The sequence below is a fragment of the Humulus lupulus genome, chromosome 2 (genome assembly GCF_963169125.1).
Source record: "Humulus lupulus chromosome 2, drHumLupu1.1, whole genome shotgun sequence".
Taxonomy (NCBI): Eukaryota; Viridiplantae; Streptophyta; class Magnoliopsida; order Rosales; family Cannabaceae; genus Humulus; species Humulus lupulus.
Genome location: NC_084794.1, coordinates 52,297,913 through 52,317,985, shown reverse-complemented (window position 1 = coordinate 52,317,985; position 20,073 = coordinate 52,297,913). Strand labels below are relative to the sequence as shown.

At 33.1% G+C, this 20,073-nt stretch overlaps 1 protein-coding gene across 1 annotated transcript; it reads left to right on the top strand.

Annotated features, from left to right (window-relative positions):
• The first annotated feature begins 1,442 nt into the window (after positions 1-1,442).
• On the top strand, positions 1,443-2,114 carry LOC133814250 (uncharacterized). Its single transcript, XM_062247239.1, has 2 exons — positions 1,443-1,815; positions 1,936-2,114. The coding sequence occupies exons 1-2, from the start codon at positions 1,443-1,445 to the stop codon at positions 2,112-2,114; spliced, it is 552 nt and encodes a 183-aa protein (XP_062103223.1).
• Positions 2,115-20,073: the final 17,959 nt, after the last annotated feature.

Sequence of the window (20,073 nt, the reverse complement as noted above, 5' to 3'; positions counted from 1 at the left end):
TTTAATTTGGCAGTGACAACGAAAGATTATATATTATATGTTTAATATAATATTAAGTTTAAGTTTAATTAAATTTTATTTAAATTATAAAATGTATGGTTTTATTATTTTTAAATAATTATCATATTAAAATATCTCAAAAATATCATATCTTAATTTATTTAATTTTATTTAAGTTTAAGTCATGCTTACAATCTACAATTAAATATAAGAATATTCTATTAAATATAAGAATATTCCGTTAAAGTTAACGGAAAAAAATAAAAAACCGTTAAAATCAAGAATTTCTGTTATCTACACACTTTTTATATAGAAGAACTAGTAGGTATAATAGTGATTTAATTATAAGACAAAATTCTAATGATTTAGACATATCTAAAAAAAATATAGATATTTATGAGTTCAACGCGAAAATGGTTATAGATTAAATTATAAAAAATCTTTAGAATAAAAAACAAATATTTGTGAACATTGTGGATGTAATTTGAAAATGAATAATTCAAATATAATCGAATTTTTGATTGATTTAGATACTCAGCCCAACACCAACCCGACGGTATTACAGCATATATATGCTGTGATAGTTATATACCTCCAACCCAACTTCATATATTACCCCATTTAGCTGTATGTGAACAGTGCCACGACATATATGATGTGCACTGATCACACAGCAAAAGCCCACTTTTTTTAATATATATATATCATATCTTTTTTTAAAAAATAAATATATTTATATCATATATATATATATATAAACATACGAGTATTATTTGGGTCTATATTTTATGTTAGGTTTTTTTTAAATTATAAATACACATGTAATTTAATTTTCTAAATAAATTTTCAAATATTTCATAATTAATTTTGTATATAATTTATTTTAATTTGTGTATGAAATTTCTTACTCTACACTATAAGAAAATAAAATTAACATTGAAATTGATTAAAAATACAAAAGATAATTAAAATATTACAAACTTACATTCTAATATTAAAATCAAACACACCAAACATAAAACAGAAAACAACAAACTAAGACATACTTCTAATAATTTTAAAAATTATTCCCGGTTCCGCCAAGATAGTCATAATATTGACTATAATCTTGTGAAAGATTTTGAGATCGTTGATGTTCATCTTTAGCTCCAACTCTTTGTTCTTCTTTATATTGAGATCCTTGGAACTGAGATGCTCGATATTGAGATCCTTCTTCTTGTTCTCCATGTTCGGATGTTTGTGCTCTTGATCTGTAAATTTTTCTCTTTTCGCTTTGAATAAATTGGCGAAACTCTGGATCGGATATAGAATTCAAATCCTTAAAATAAAATTTTATTCTCTTATCTCATTCTAGCCACATCAACCTTTTGTCTCAGAAGTTCATTTCTTTCAAAGTTACCATTTTCTATAACGTTAACAAGTTTTTGACTTTGATCCATTGTATGCATTGGAAATGGAAAAATTGTCCTACGGCTTGGGGAGGACAATATGCTAGTCGTAGTGGATCTCCGAATATTATTCTTGAAGCTGTAGCTTACTATGATATTTGGATATGGCATGCATATTTTGGTCTACCTGGATCTAACAATGATATTAACGTGTTGGAGGTGTCCCATCTTTTTGCTAATCTTGTTGCGGGTATTTCTCCACCTTCTAATTATGTCATTAAAGGGAACGAGTATAATATGGGTTATTATTTAGCCGACGGTATATATCCAAAATGGTCAACTATTGTTCAAACCATTCGTAAGCCACTTGGCCCGAAGAAACAATTATTTGCTCGAAAACAAGAAGCATGTAGAAAAGATGTAGAACGTGCGTTTGGAGTATTGTAATCAAGATTTTTCATTGTGGCAGGACCAACGCGTCTATAGAATAAGATGATATTACATGATATAATGACTTCATGTATTATTATGCATAATATGATGATAGAAGATGAACGCGACTTTAATGCACCCATTGAAGAACGACTTGAAGTGCCAAATCCAGAAGTTGAGATGGTGGGTAATGACGATGCTCGATTTCAAAAATTTCTAGCTCGACATAGAAAAATCAAAGACAAGGATGCTGACATTGCACTTCGAAATGCATTAATTGAACACTTGTTGTAATGCCCCGGATTCCCTAGTATGGTTTAATGACTGGATTAGTAGGTCGGGAGGGCCATAACTGTTTAATTATGCCATTAAATGAAATCATGCATGTTTATATGAATTATATTATAATATGATGTTAAATGCATGCATGTGAGTCCACATTTGTTTACAGGGGTGTGTTGGTAATTTGGCCTGTTGAGGGTATAATTGAATATTTGTTTGCATGTCAATGATATATTGTGAGGTCACATTATAATGTGGATTGGTTCGAGTATCTCGGCATGAGACGATCTTTAAGTATGATTTATCGGTTTGGTCATAATGGGCTTAAGCTCGGGGCTCGGGGTGAGTCTCGGGGTGTTTTAATGATTAGAGCGTTACCGGGAATTCTAGGGTAACGAGATATGAATTATTGGTGTTTGAGAATATTGGGATTAGCCGGAATTGGGAAGCGTTAATTATGATTAACGGGATAAGTGGAAAGTACCAATTTTACCCTTGAAATGATTTTAGAAGCCTTAAGTGACTTAGGGGTATTTTAGTCATTTGGGTTTGGATTTATATGACCTTAGATGGCTGTAGAAAAACAGAGCAAAAACAGGGTTTCTCTTTCTCCTTCCCGTGCATCAATTCCTTCCCTTTCTTCTTTGGAGTTTTGAGCTCAAAGTGGGGTTTCAAGCTAGGAAATCAAAGGGCTGGGTTTGTAGACTTGGTTCAGCCATTGAGGGAGGTTCAAATCCGAATTTGAGGTGAGTTTTAGTCATTGGTTTCTGGTTGTACTCTGTTTTTCTTTTAGTTTTTCAGCTTATGTTTTCTTGATGGAAGTTTGGATTTGTGGAGGTTTTGATTGATGTTTAGCTTAGGTTTTGGTGGGGGTTTGATATAGATGTTGTTTAGGGGTTAAATTGAATGTTTGGAAGAGGTTTGGAACTGGTTTGAAGCTTTGGTTCCAAGGGAAAACGCGGGGAAGATTCAGCTGGTGTTTGCTGTTTTGCGTAATGAGCCGCGGCCTGTCTATGGTGTGTCGCGGCCTAAGGTGGTTTCTGGGGTAAAAATGCCTCTGTCAGGGAGGTGAGCCGCGGCCCATCAGGGCATTTTTGGCCAGAATTGTGTTTTTAGCTTGGGGATTCAAGCCTTAGGCCTCGGGGTTGAACCTAGTACCCGGTTGAGTAGTGTTTGATGTCTTGGAGGCTAGGTTTTGGTTTGGGAACCCTCTGTTATCATTTTTATTGATGAATCCTATATTTTGGTTATGACCAGGTGACCGTCAAGGAATTTAAAGGTTGATCGTTCTCAGGGGTCGTTCTTATAATAACTTTCACTCGAACCAGAGGTAAGAAAACAGTGTATGAATACAGTTGCACCCTGTATATGTATATGACATGCATGGTTTGTTATTGAAGCATGTTGGTTGGTATATGTGGACTTGGATTGCATATTAAATGCTAGTGAATGTTGAATACTTGTTTATGGCACTGACTAGTCAGGGACACTGACCCAATGGTCAGAAATGGCAGAGCGTTATGAACGCCGGGCCAAATGAAGATTAGATCTAATCGATATCAGCATTGAATGGCTCTATGGCATTAATGCTGGACCGACCCTAAAGTCGATGAACTTATAAGTGCTTGGCTAGTCTAAGACTAGTACTCAGAGCCAGGGCATATGGCCCTGATGACTGTTTGTCACATGGCTAGGGGACGCTGTCCTTAGTTACGACTCTAGAGTCGGGAGGCGGGAGGAAGGTTATGTTGGTGACCAATCACCATACACCTATCCTGATCAAACTTATGAAAGGATAACTTATCAGTTAAGCCCTGGTGACCCTATCGTCACATGGCTGAAGGGAGCTAAACCCACTGTTGTGACTTTTGCTACTGTCACCTATCTGTTTTGGACTGTTAGTCCTGGATGATTATTATGATCATTGTTGATATTATATCATGCTTTATTGTGTTTTCTTGCTGGGCCTTGGCTCATGGGTGCTATGTGGTGCATGTAAAGGGAAAGAGAAGCTCACCCAACCTTGAGTGGAGAGCTTAGGCGGTGTTGTGTACATATTTGGCCGCTTGACCACCACGGTCAGGGAGTTCTCAGAGGGACTAGGAGTTTACCCTATTTTTGCCGCTTAGGTCGGCGGTGATTGTAAATTTGAAACAATAGCGACCATTTTGTACTGTAAACAACTTGTGAACATTTTGAAAGGCTCATGAGCAGTTTATTACTTAATGAAATGTATCATTTCCTTTTTACTGGTTTTTCACCTTAACCCGATAATAACACTTAGATCACGTTTTTAACCAAAGGACTCGGGTAGCGGGTCAAATTTCCAGTTCACTGTTTACCGTAACTGTTCTGGGGTAACCAGGGCGTTACACTTGTAGGACGAATATAGTATCTAAAAATTATTTTAATTTAATTAATATTTCAAGGGTGTGTTATGTTTTAGAGTTAATTGAATGTATTTTATTTTAGTAGTGTAATATTTAAATAGGAAAATGTAATGTGTTATTATAATTTGTCAAGTTTTAATATTTATGAACTAAGTTTTATGTAATTAATAATAACATTTTTACTTAATTGATTAATTAAATAAATAAATGATAAATAATATAATAATAAAAAGAATATTCTATTTTATTTAAAAATAATATAATAATAAAGAATATATTTTTTGGTGTTGTGGTTGGAATGGAAAAAAAAATATGGTACTAAGATTCCTTAGTTTTGATGATGATGCAACACCATATATAGTGTTATAAATTGGAGATGTCACGAGCATCTCATGGATAGATGAAGACCTGTTGAATTTCATTAAGAGGAATAATAGCGCGTGTGTATACATATAAATTTATTTATATATATAAGACCATTTACAATATCAGTCCAAAACAAACTATTAATTTCACAAGTATTATACTATTAGACTATCTCTTATTAGAGCATTCCCAATGGATGCTCTACTCCATCTTTTAAAATACCTTCTAAAATATACATTTTTCTATTTTACCTTTAAGTTTTACATTATACTATACATCAGCTTCTCTATATATTTCTCTACATTATTTAAATATTATATCTTTAAACATATTTTATTAATTAAAGTAAAATAAAATAATTGAAAAAAAATATATATACTAAATGGGAGAGAGAAAGCTTATAAAGAAAAATAATAATATTAAAATATTATATAAAAGATATGTAAATGTAGATATAGATTAATTGGAGTTTGTGTATAACTCTTATAAATATATATATATAAAGGAACTGATGGAATGTGTTTTTGTGAGTTTTAGCTAAATATTATAGAGAAAGTATATTACAAAATACACCACCAAAACATATTTTTTTTATAATTTACCTCAAACTTTTACATTATACCATACATCAACTTCTCTATTTTTTATCTATATAATTTCAATATTATATTTTTAAAAAATATTTTATTCATTTTAAGAAATCAAAATAATTAAATATAATAGTATCACACTCATATATATACAAAAGTTTATAAAAAATAATAAAATATTTATAATTTGATTAATAATGTTTCACTATATATATAGAGAAATACTATTCATTTAGGTAAATAAATATAACTTTACATCATCTGTTGGAAGACTATTTAACAATATTTTCTCTATATTACAAAGAATTAAACATTTTACCTCTTCCATTAGAAGTGCCCTTATTTACGCATTTTTTCAAAACTTCGACATCAAAACTTTTTGAACCTCCACTCATCTAATATCTCCACATTTTGAGAATTTTGATACCCACATAGGCGGACCCACGTTATGCCTAGGTAGGCAATTACCCACCCTGATTTTTCTTTAAACAAGTTTAATATATTTATAATTGAGTCATTTTTATATATAACTTGATGTTTATATCCTTTAAAATTTTGCAATTTAATCCTTTTTATATGTATATTTGGATATTTACACCCTTCTAAATTTTACAATAATTTAATTTTTATGTATGTTTTTATATTTATGCCCCTTTTATTTTTTTTTAATTTTCGTCCCAATGAGCAAATTTCTAGGTCCGCCACTGGTACCCACCAACCATAACTATGCCTAGCTAGCCTTTTTTATTTTATTTTAGTTACATTTTTAATCTTTGGATTTATGTGTATTCTTGATGTAACATTTATTTTTAAGGATATCAAATGGAAACTATTCATTTAGAGATATTTTTTACATTTAATTTGAGAAAGTTGATACTTCCAACAACAACATATGTTAAAGTGAAAAAAAATAAATATACTATTAATTTACAAATAAAATTGGTATAAATGTGTCATTGATGAATAATATATAAGATCAATTCAAGAATAAAATAAATAACAAAATGAATAAAAAGTAGTTATTATTTCTTTGATTATAAAAAAGCATGATGCTCTTCACACTTATTAGTACTAATTAAACAAGTCCAAAATAGTGTGCTTAATGGAATGGAATCTAATGACTATTATAGCTGATGGCTATTATAGTGACATCACTAGCTAGTGTTTTTTAACACCTTAATGATCTTTGGACATTCTTCATAATAGCAATGGTAAGTAATATTGTAATATAATATTATAATGCCTTTTAAAAACCGCGGGAATTACATTTCTATTGCCTTATAATTGATGATTTTTCTGCCATTTTCACTACAAAAGGGAATTACAGAATAATTACTCCAATGCATCCAAAAGAATCAATGTCAAATGGAGCTAAACTACTAATAATGATCACAAGTAGTACTTCCTTTTATATTAACACTACTATACATATACATTTATGTATATTTATTTTTGTGCATGGAAGAGGAGACTCTGGAGCTTTCAATAGTGGTAATGGGAATTTAGAAACAAAAGGAAAGAAAGTGAATAAAATTAACTTATAAACTATCTTAGCTACATATTCATAGCTCCTCACCCTAGTTTTCTATAAGATAAAGTAGAACAAGCTGGTTACTACAGTAGTTTTTATTGATAGAGATAGATAGAAATTTATTAGTTTCAACAGTGCTACTATAGTAATGCAAAATTGGTACAATAGCATGCATATATAATAAGAGAGAAAAGTAAAGCAAAATATGCTCATATATATTAGATGAACCACAATCATGGTACCAAATTGGACAAAAGAAAGCTAAGTTTGAGGGAACACAATATGTCCCATTCTTTTACTATGCTTGTTGATGTATGATGTTCTAACGGGCCATGCCATCTTCAAAAGTGACCCCAAAAGAAATCACTTCATCAACAACAATTATTTGGTCCCTTTGCCCATGCGCCCTATACCTCTACTTTTACTTTGTTCTGTAAAACTGTTAAATAAAATTTTTCTTACAATGATTTCTTTCTCTTTCTTTTTCTTTTTCTTTTTCTCTCCCTACCTTGTTAACTTCCTTATCTTTTCATTATTTTTGGGTGGGAAAATCTGCCTCCCAAAAGGGTCTTTAGCTACTGTGTTTTCAAAGCTCTAGGGACCCTTTTGGCACTTCTGCCGTTCTAAAAGTAAATTTTCATTATTGGGTTTACGTTGCTTCAAAATTAGATTCCAAAGTCATATATATATATATATATATATATATAATGCTAATAACGGGTGACTAAGTATCTTTGCAACACTATATATTGGACTGTCCTAAAGTGACATTTTGTGTATCCTTTTCAAAGACCTCTGCTTATACATATATAGCGCCACTCCTTTAATGCCATGTACTATTTTATTGGCGGTATCTTTGAGCAAATAGGCTTATGAATTGTCACATTTTAGTCTTGACATCCCATGTGTATCAATATTTAATTTTATATAAGTTTGATAAATGACTCAACCTTCAAACTACTATGACACTCAATAATCAAAGCCTTTAATATGTTCATTTATAAGTGTCAATGTAAGACTCAATAAATGGATTGAATTCATTCAATCTTATACAGACATATATAGAGAGAGTTTTTTTAGGTAGGGGCACTATTTTTGCCCTTACTGTAGGGGTATTTTTTATTTTTAATAATTAGAAAAATTATATCCCAATTTTTTTAATGACAGTGTACATGATAGTTATACTATGCAAACCGCCAATTTTTCGAAAAATTTCGAATAATTTACAGTGTTGAAATTAGAGTTCAAACAATCTATTTTCCATGCTTATAAAAAAAAATCAGACACGCGTGCAACTGACTGTTTGAACTTTAATTTCGATTTTGTAAATTATTCATAATTTTTCAAAAATTGACGGGATGCATGTTATAAATATATTGTACTCCATCATACAAAATAAAATTAGAATATCATTTTTCTAAGTGCCAAAAATTAGAAATGCCCCTACTATAGGAGCATTACTTTGAAAAATGATATTCAAATTTTTTTTGTATGATGGAGTACATTATATTTATAACAGGCATCCCGTCAATTTTTGGAGAATTATGAATAATTTACAGTATCGACATCAGAGTTTAAATAGTCAGTTGTACACGTGCTTGATTTTTTTTATAAACATGGAAAATATATTATTTGAACTCTGATTTCAACACTGTAAAGTATTAAAAAAATTTCAAAAAATTGGTGGGTTGCATAGTATAGTTATCATGTATACTGTCATTAAAAATATTGGGTTATAATTTTTCTCATTACCGAAAATAGAAAATACCCCAATGGTTGGGGCAAAATTTTTAAGTGAGAGCACATGTTTTGCCCTCACCTCACCTGTGAGTGCAGTTTTATAGACATTGATTTTCAATCTGACGATTGCCATTTGTTTGGTTATAATAGATATGGGTGCATTTGATTTTTTCTCCTTGATGTATTTTATTGTTGCAACCCAAATGCAACTTTCCTCCTCTCAGCTTTCCTCCAAAATGGTAACCGAGGAAAGACACCAATTTCCAAGTGTATTGTTGCAAATCCGGATTTTCCTGATTCTTTGATTAAGTTAAATGCTTATTTCTTTGATGGAAGCACTATATATCATAACAATCTTATAGTTGGTTGTACATTTATTTGAGAAGAGCTACAAATGATACATATATATTATCTTGTTTTCCATTTAATTATTTGTGAGTCATGGTCCATTTCCTACGAAGAAGAGGTCGGTTGATGAGGCCACCTCAAGCAGGCTGACACTAGCAGTTAGTGAAATTCTGAATTTGAAATTTAAAAATATATCAAAGCCAACATGTCTAGCGTTTATATTAATAAGTTAGATTTCAATTTTAACTCTTTTTTTTTTAATTATTCAGTAAATTGATGTTGAAGATACAAGCAAGGCTGATTTCTTTCTCCATAACTTACTCTTAGAAAACAATCAGGAGTAACACATTTAAAAACCAAAAAGGTAATTTGTTTTTTCAAACCAGAGAGCAAGTAAGTCAAATTAATGTTAATGAGTTATTTTTGTCTGAATATTTTTTTTAAAAAATAGATCACAGTTAAATTAAATTAGAAGCTATAATAAGCTGTGCTAGTAAAAACCAATTGTCTTCCTGAATAGTATAGATTAAGAAGAGGGGAAATAGAGATTTTCATATAGGAGAAGAAGTCTCCATCAGTTTACCCAGGTGTTAAGAAGGAAAGAAGAAAAGAGCACCATTTTTCTGAAAAGAAATCTTAATTTAGGAAAAAAGCAAAATAAAATAATATTAAAAAAATTACTAGCATGCTCCACAACTTATTTTAAGCCCATGTACCCTCCCTATTCAACTAATAAAAGCTCAAAAAAAAAAAAAAATACACGTTTGAGCAAAAATGATACTCATTAAAAAAAAATCATATATATATATATATAGGGTGCTTCCGAGAGAAATTATATCTAATTTTTTGTAATGATAGTATATACGAGAGTTACACAGATCATCCACAAATTTTAAGAAAATTCTGAATAATATATGGTGACGAAATCAGATTTTAAATAATTTGTTTTCCAATCGTATAAAAAAAATCAGTTTCGTGTGTAACTGAATGTTTAAACTCTTATTTCGGCATCATAAATTATTCAAAATTTCTTAAAAATTAACGAGAGACTTATTATAATTATAATATACGCTATCATACAAAAAAAATTAAATTATAATTTCTCTAAATACCGAAAATAAAAAATTTATACTATGGTCCCCTCACTTTAACATAACATAGAGAGGAATACAGTGCTACTCTAAGTGTGGGGAAAAGAATAGCTACTAATCATCACGAGATGATGGCCACTTTTGTCCCACTGTCTGCTGGAATATCAGTTGTCGTTTCTTTCTACAGAAATTATTTACAAAGTTAAAATATAAATATACACATGCTCATATATATGTAAGGAAAAAATCAAGTGGAATTTGTAGGGTATATAATTTTATCTTTCTAGAAGAAATTTCAGTCACCTCAAACCAAAGAAAGTGAAAAACGACACAAAAATAAAAATCTTCGTAGTCTTTGTTCTAGCTATAGCTCAGTGCTCATGTTGTGTCACTCTCATCACGTTTTGCCTTCATTGTTTGGTCTTATTCAATATCCGTTTTGATAGCCAGATGGGCAAGCCTTGTCTTCACTTGAAGAAGCTCCCAGCACTATTTAAGATCAACAAAACAAATAAGAATCTACAAATTAATAGATATATATATTTATATATGATCTCATGCAATGTATAGTGGGTTTTTATTCATGTTAATTGTGCTATATTTTACTGTACAGTATTTTCAACGATCTCATACAACAACCATTAGTTAAGTCGTCAGTTAATCACTAGTCAAAATCACATCAAGAAGGGTTTGAGTTTCAGAGTTGAGTGTCATATTCACAATACTAGAGTCTAGACTTGCATTTTTAGTTTGCATTTAATACTCTTACCACTTATGTACATATATAAGCTTTGTCTTTGGAGCCCATTTATTGACATGTGGCAATAACCTTTACAAATAATAAACCAAAGGGACAGCTGAACTAGTAGTGTTTATTACATGAAGGTTTTTTCTTTTCTTTTTTGAGGAGATTTATTACATCAAGGTTGGGTATAATTTATTTCACAATTGTTGATGTTTTATGCTTGTTTTTGTATAATATTTTGACAAGAAACAAGCTTCTTTTTGCCGTGTATAAAAATGTACAATTTGTAGTATATAAAAAAGTTGCACTATTATAGCCGTGAATTATATATTTATGCATACATGGTTACAAAAATTATAATTTGCAAAATTGAATGCTCCTACTAAAAGAGTTTGCATTCAACACCATGGCCCATACCTAGAAGTATAGGCTGAATATCGGGCAGGTTTTCGAGTTCCGGTGTAAGAAAATGGTACCGAACCCGTCCGAAACAATTTCACATTTATAGTGTTTTCGGGTTTCGGATGGGCTAAGGTCAGGTGGGCTAGGATTCAGGTGTTAAATAGCCATGTTTCAGGTTTGAGCCTTCAATGGGCTTTGGGAGCTTTTTTTTTCTTTCAAAAATGTCATTTTTTTTCAATTTTTTACTTTTTTCGTGTATTTTTTTTTCGTTTGTCATGTTTTTTTAGAAACTTAATTTCAACATAATGTATAAAAATTAAAAACAAACATAATTTCTTGCCCGAACATCTAGGCTTAGTTTAGTTAGAGATACTTAGGAAAATAGAAAAAAAAAATCAAGGCTTCTTTTTTGGATTACCTTTCGGGTTTTGGGTTAAATCCGAAACAGTATACCACTAAATCATTAAACCCGAACCCAAATGGGTTCGGATCGGTTCGCGTGCACTCGAAATTTTCAGCTTTTGGCCAAAATCGGGTTTTGTAGGCTCGGGTCGGTCAAGTTAGTCAAGTTTTTGGATTTTGCGAGTTAAATGTTCAGCCCTACTTAGAAGTTGCCTCTAAGCTCAAGCCCATGTTTTATTATTTTACTCTTTTTTGGCTTCTTCACTTCTTTGTAACTTTTTTTTTCCGCAGTTTTCGCTTAAATTTCATTTAAATTTAAATTAAATTAAATTGTGATTTTATATATATATAAACTATCTACATTCATTTTGTTAAAAAAATTAGGAGCGGTTCATTTTTAAAATTTGAATTTAAATGATGTTATTATAATGCTGCTATGTAATGAACTTTTTGCGTGTGCTATATTTCATATATTATATTTTTGTTATGATTATTATTTATTATTAGCCCCCCACCCAAAATAAACATGTTATAATGCTATATTTCTTATGATGTTATTTATTATTAGTTCCTAAATAAACATGTCGTTTGTTGTTTTAAGTAGACAAAGAAACATGTCACTTGGTCACTAATTAATTGCGATTTGGAACAGAAACTGCAAAAGTCATATAACATCATATTTACCCATATTATTGAGTATAATAAATAAACCATACAATCTTATTACTTATTAAGACCCTAATGAATTAAGACAAATTTATGAGAAAAACTTTCGAAGCAAAAAAAAAAAAAGTTATAAATTGCATTACAAAAAATACGATAAAGTTTTCACTGAAATTTTGGAGTTGTCATTGCTAATAATCCTCGAAAGAAAGCTAAATAATATGCAACTTGATGACTATTTTCTTAATACACAAATCGATATAATACTCTCATTATACAAAGAAAGAAAGAAAGAAGCCAGTAACTATTATGATGTCATGAGACCAATTTTGATGAAACGAACATTTTAATTGTCCCCATTGCCTAAGAAGAACAATTAACAAAATAATTGTTATTTAATTTTTCTGATTTATGTTTAGTTTTCTTATGATACATTTTTTTCTCAACTGTATTGATTTTGACTAAATTAGACTATCTATCTTATATTTTTAAAAATTACAAAATATTTCACATATTTTATATTATTAGCAAACTCACTATAGTCATAGAATGAAAAATCAAGTGTGATTTTAATTTGGGCTTTTTACACACATATATATATACATATACATACAATGTAAATTAATTTCAAAAATACCTTAAAAAAACTTATTTACAAATATATCGTGCCATGTCAGTAGGGTATACCGAAATTTGAAAAAATTTTTGGAAAATCCCACTTCCCAAATTTATTTTTTGGCGCTGTAAAAAGTTACATATTAGTTTGCTTGTGGTTATGATAAGATGCCAATTGATGTTTATTTTTATTTTTTATAAAAAGCTATATTTTTATATCACATTATTATGGATACATTTTGGTTACCTCCAAAATTTATTTGTAGACATCTTAATATATAAATCAATTATTTTTACGTTATATTATGATATCTTATTATTTAAGATACATTTTTGTTAATTTTCAAACTTATTTAAGAAACTAATAAGTTGTCATATAACAAAATAAGTATGATTAATATTTTTTTTTTGTAATGTAACTTTTTTTGTGTTGTTGAAGATACGATTTAGTTTCCTTAAAAGATTATTTAGAAACCTATTAAAATTGCTCTATAAAATAGACTAATTTAGAATACCATCTTGTAACTTTTAAATATGAAATGACAAAATAATTTTTTGGAGCTCAGTTAGTATATTGATTTTGTTTACGTTTAAAGTTTGGTTACTTTTTGGTTAACCAAATATAAAAGAAACTAAAATGTCACTTTTGATTTCAGTTATTTTCTCTAGCGACGGCGAAAAAACATATACTTTCCACATATCAAAATGATCACATTGAAGTACGATGATACCACTCTTGAACCTAAACGACTAGCGAAGTGACCAAAAAATAATTTTAAAGTTGCATGGAAGAGTAAGCCCAAATATAAAAAGAAACTAAAATGTCACTTTTGATTTCAGTTATTTTCTCTAGCGACGGCGAAAAAATATCTACTTTCCACATATCAAAATGATCACTTTGAAGCACGATGATACCACTCTTGAGCCTAAACGACTAGCGGAGTGACCAAAAAATAATTTTAAAGTTGCAGAGAAGAGTGAGAAATGAGAGAAATTAGTTAAAAAAAATGATGTCTAGAATTTCTTTTATTACATAGTGGTCAAAAAATAAAATCCTTTTATTACACAATAGTCAAAAAAATAAAACAAAACACATAAGGTTATACATATCACAAAAACGGTATACAAAAACAAAAAAAGTATAAATTTTCCATTTAATTTTAGATTTCATAATTGTTATGTGTTAAACCCGATTATTCGACCCAAGCCCAATAGCCAAAGGTTGAGGCCCAAACACATAGAAGAAAATACTCATGAGCAAATACGACTATGTGCTAATATAAATGGATGAACACTTGACATAAGCCCCAAAAAAAAAAATACTGCCTCAATAACAAACGAGAATCTCAAGGGTACGATTGGTTCGTGGTTTGAAAATTGCATTTTTAAAAAGTGTGATTCTGAAATAAAAATTTGGATTTAATGTCTGAAAATGAGTTTCTGAAAATATGATTGATAAAATATATGTAAACTGTTTTTTAGTTTTAAAAATGTGAATCTGTAACTGGTATAAAATCTAAAAATATAACATAAACAAAATATGTGATTTGTAGAGTTTAAAACATATAATTTTCAGTCAGTATTTTTTTTAACAAATGTTGTATAATATCAAATTTTAATTTACCAATAAATTTTATTAAAAAAATAAAATTAGTATATTAATTAAATTCTTAATAATTCTACATATTATATTACATTGATTAAAACATTTTATGTATAATCTTAATTAAAATACGTCTACCCACTGTTTTCACGGTGGTGTAAAATTGACATTTTTCATGGTGGTGTAGAATTGACTTTTTTCAATAACTGAGTTTGCTTTCGATGAGTCATGAATGACATTGACCTATCGGCAAAAGGTGATTGCCAAGTTTGGATTTTTATTTCTGTGCTTGTTGCACCACATGGTGAGTATTGCAGCATTGTTTAGTAGAACATATTGATTTGAAAAACCATGGAGAAGAGGTGAAGGCCTTTTGCAATGCAATTTGACAATTTTTTTTTTTCAAAACATAGATTTTCTTTTTTCTGCTTTGAGCAAGAAGTCTTTGGTGCCGCATCATGGAACCAGAGAAGCACACATCTCTTTCAACTTATTCCTGAGATAGCTTCATACATTACTTATGAAACCACACACCAACAAGTTGAAAAAGAACTTTCCAAATATTTGGTTCCTCTTCAAAGTTCCAATTGTAGTTTATCAAATTTCAACTTTCTCTTCAATTTCCATCTGCTTGGTAACATAGAACTTATTAAAAATAATAATAAATGCATGAAGAATAGCTGTGTAAATGTAGCACAAATTTACATGAAAAAAAATCAAGCTCTTTAAATGTTCTATACCTTATTTTTACTATAAATACATACTACCAATCAGGACAAGCGGACAACCATGGTCCTCACACTCAAAAGCCATTCAAATGCATAACAGTTGCAATGTATATAGAATTCAAATAAGTTTTCATATTTACATGTGCTTCATTTTTTAATTTATTTGGCTGCAAAGAAAAATTCTTGGACTGATGTAATTAGAAGAGTCAAGGGTCCAAAACCATCTAACAATTTGCTTTGGTGTTGTGCTGCAAAATGCAATGGCAATATGACATATTTATAACATAAACTAAAAAATTAGAATAATAACACAGTTAAATCTATAGCTTGTATCCAAGCAAAACACTAGAGAATAAAAATCCAATTGCAACACCTCAAAGCCTTAAATGACAATATTAAGTGTTACATTATAAATATCAATAATATGTATTATCGGTGCATTATGCTCACTCATATAATAGGTATGGAAAGTAAGCAAAAACACATTTTCATACGTCATAATGAAAATTACAGATCATGTCAAACTTACAAGATTTTGGCCATTTTTCTCTGCCCAGTTGCAATATAAGGTGTGTTGACCCAGATTTCGGTCAACTGACATGGAGTCAAAATACACTTGACGTGGAAGGATATGTTGAAATAAACGTAATGACAAAAATAACATGAACGCAAGATTTTATAGTGGTTCGGTCCCAGGATCTGGTAATAACCTACGTCCACTTAGATTGTTATTGATATAAGATCAAAGGGAGTGATCAAAGAACTAGGGTTTAATGAGTTTCACCAACCTCTGAAGAACAAGACAATATCTCAAATATAATCTCTCTAGTCTCAAATAATTCGAAAGCCAAAAGTCCCTTCCTTGAGCTATCTTTCTCTATTTATAGGCTCAAGGGGGGTTACATGAATTTGTTACAGATATTCTCTCCTAAATAATCGGATACTCAGGAGATTGTGGGAGTCAATTTCGGGATTTACAAAGATCTTTATAGAAACATCATGTAGCATGCGGAACCCACGACCAGACTGGTCGCAGGTAAGACTAGGCTGCCTACTACTTATAATTTGTCTTCTAGTCGATATCCTAGCAGAGTTCTTCCAAGTGTCAGCCACGTGCCCAAGAATTACTTGCCACGTCATCCATGCCAGTTTTTTAGATAACATTTGCCCCCCAAGTTTATTTATTACGAGCAATAAATAAACTTTTGAGGAAGCGACCCTTCGGTGACCCCGCCATACCTGTTAGAACCCTTCGTGTGTTCTTGGAAAAAGCAACCTACTCTTGTTTAATCACGACTTTTCGCTTCCCCAGTAATATTTCGACGGCTATCCCGTTTCCCCATACTTCGAAAAATGGGAAGCTAATGATTACTCCCTTTTAATGCCACAGACAAAAAAATATATATAGCATTTCCGAAGTTCTCCTTTTCTTTTTACGCACGCCATTACTCTTTCAAGAAACCCTAAAACCAGAGCTTCCATTTTCTTCTGGAGACCGTCTTTCTGCGTTTTCAAGACTCAGCCCAAGACTTCCCTGATCTCCGAAAAATCTTACCAACCTCCACCATCTTCGTCCTGGTAAGTCTTGGAACCTTTATGTTTTATATTTTTGTAGTGCATGTTTCTGTATGTTGACTGTTGAGTTCATCTATTTCTGGGTTGAGATGCTTGTCAGTAGAATGTCTTGTGGGTGAAAAAAGTTACGAGTTAGTTTGATAGTCGAGATCATACTTTTTAGGACGTAAAACCGAAGTAAAAGTTCGATTTTTCCCGCCCTAAGAGGAGTTGAAAAAGTTTTTACAGAAAACTTTTTGCTTTCACTCTTTTGATCTGTTTCTCAAACTGTTCGCGTGGAAAATTTTAGCCTTTTGTTAGAATGCTGCTGTATAAAAGCTTAACTTTTATACTCGACCAGCGTTATTCTAAAAACTTTCAAAAATTCTCTACCCTTACCTCCCCATTCTTCTGTTTGCAGACTTTAATGCCAGACTTGTGGGGAGATGAATGGCCCATCAACGACGATCTTTTTTCCCAGCTGCTCGAAGGCGAAGAACAACCGACCGACCGAGTTCACGAAATCCCATTTTCACGATCTTCTTCTAGACCTCGTCCATCACCTCCTCAAATGGCTCGTTCTAAGTCTTTAGGCAAGAAAAGACCTGACTCCGAAGATAGTCCAAACTCTCCTGCCCAGCCTGATCCACAAGCTAGGGTTCCCTCGACTAGTGGTCGAGAAAATGCTGCCCCAGACCCTAATATCCAAGTCAGGGCCCGCCCTCGTCATCAAAACCTTCCTGATGTCGAGTGGTATCTCTCCCTGACCAGCCAAGTGACTCCTCGGATGCTTGCTAACTATCACAGGAAGTATCCTCACACAGGGGTTAATCTCAAAATTCCAGCTGCAGACCAAAGGGCTAACCTTCCCGGGGGTGTATACAGTGCTTGGTCTAGATATCATATAGAGGTGGGGGCTATCCTCCCTCTACATCCTTTTTATTAGGGGGTGGCCAACTATTTTGGTGTCGCCCCCTTTCAAATCACTCCGAATGGATATAGAATGCTGGCCGCACTCTATATCCTGTACAAACTTAAAAAATGGCCTGAACCTACCCCCCATGAGGTCAATTTCCTTTTCGACCTCAAGTCCAACCCTCAACAGTATGAGACGGGCTTATTCCATTTTTGTCACCAGGAGACGAGCCGGACGTTCCTGAGTGACACTACGCACATATCCAACGTGGGGCAGTACAGTAAGGATTACTTCCTCACACCGGACATGACCACCAACAATCTGGCCTTCGCTTGAGGAGGTAAGTGCTGTTTTTACTAGTCGATATTTTTCATCAGCGAATTTTCCTTCACTATTCTTAAAGTACACTTTGCCTTTCAGGACCATGGCTTCGTCCGACCCCAACACCAGACATGGTATTGAGGTCCACCGCATTGGCCAGGATGACAGACGCAGAAAAAAGCGTCAAGTCCCTGGTCACTGATGAAAATCTGAGGCTATCCGGCCTCCTAGCTCCTCGCCATGAAACAAGAGGACCTGTGGTAGCAGATGCCATGGCCGAGGGGGATCTCGAGCAACAACCCCCAGCGTCCCCTCCCCGAAGGAGCCCGACGGGGGTTACAATCAGGGAACCCACGGGCAATCCTTCCGCAGAAGGCCTTCTGCACCCCAAGGCAAGGGGAAACAAAAGGCAACAGAGTCTGTTGTGAACTTGGGTGAATCCTCCGATGAAAACGGTACTGTTATTTCACTTTTAAATAGTTTGCCAATTCCCTGTCACTTGTTTGACGGGGAGGGCAACTTTACGTATACTCCAAATCTAGGGCCAGACTTCTTCGTGCCAGATAGTGAGTGTGTGACTAATAGAGTCAATAGTATAACGACCAGTAGTTGTAGCTCGGGTATTAAACTTTGTGACCTCTTTTCTGTTTTATCAAGAGCTTTTATCCGCCTTTATCTTATCATTTGCATATGTTTATTTGTACGCAGATATGGCTGCTCCCAACGTCTTCGATTTGTACCAGACTGAGGAGGAGGTAGAAGTCCCTCTGGTTCGGCGAAAGAAGTCCAGGAGGCACAACGGCGAATCGAGCAAAGAACCTCCTGCCAAGAAGGGTCGAACAGAAGATCCTTCCAAGGACGTGCCGACTGGGCAAGCTTCTGCCCAGCCTTCGGTTCCTGTTGAGAAGGAAACCCCGCCTGCTACGACAAATCCTCCACCTGCAGCCGCTAAAGAACAATCCTAGCCGGCCGAAGCTCCAGGGGCCAAACTTTCAAACCGCACCCTGTGAGCAGCCAAGGACCGCCTTCCACACATCGTGAGGTATGACCGCTGCAAGGATGCAATGATTGAGGCAGAGAATATGGGGGTCGACCAAATTCTGAACAGGGCCCTAAACGAAATTACTAGTGTAAGCATTTCTTATCTCTTTGGCTTTCGTTTTTTTTCCTTGCAATAGACTCTAACTTTATCCTTTATCCACAGGCCTTGCTGACTACAACTGCTGCTCGTACCCATGCCCAAGCTACCATCGACCAGGCTCGGTCAAAGGCCATCGAGAGGTATCAGGTGAAAGTTGCTGAAGAGCTTCAGGCTGCAGAAGCCAGGCATGTTGGGGAGTTGGAGGTGGTCACCCAGCAGAAGGATGCTGCGGTGGCAAAGCTGGCAGAGACTGAAGCTTCCAAGGCAGCCATGAAGAAGCAGAGGGATGAATACCAGGATTCCAGCCGAGTCCAATATCGTGAATGCAAGAGACTCAAAGAGGAGCTGCTTGGCAAGGAGAAAGCCATAGCTGTTCTTGAGAGCCAGATAGAGCAACTGAAGCTTACCAATGCCAAAGATCTGGAAAGGTACAAGAATGCGACGATTCAGTGTTTTTACGATTTCTGGAAACATAACCAGGGTGCCAACTTTGACTACCTTCCAGAAGATGCCAGGAATGCTGAGCTGGCCCGCTGCACTGCTCAATTGGCTGAAGAAGAGGAAAGAGCAAGGATCCCTGCTTCTCCAAGCATCGCTGGCGCAGAGGAAGGAGGAGTTGTTGAGGATACGACCAACCAAAATATTGATAAAGACCCTCCTGCTCCTAATGCTTCTTGAACTTTTTATTTTTCTTTCTTTAATTATACGACCTACAGGTCATGATGTAAAGACTATATTTCTTAAATTTGCTGCATGGGCAACAAACTTTCCTTTTATTTGAACGATTACATCCAAGCAGTGATGCTTGCGGTGTAAAAGACTGCA

Excerpts from the sequence above, each read along its gene's own strand:
- LOC133814250 (XM_062247239.1), top strand. The coding sequence starts at position 1,443 with ATGCATTGGAAATGGAAAAATTGTCCTACGGCTTGGGGAGGACAATAT. Across the intron at positions 1,816-1,935 it reads ATGTAGAAAAGATGTAGAAC|AAGATGAACGCGACTTTAAT; the intron begins GTGCGTTTGGAG and ends ATATGATGATAG.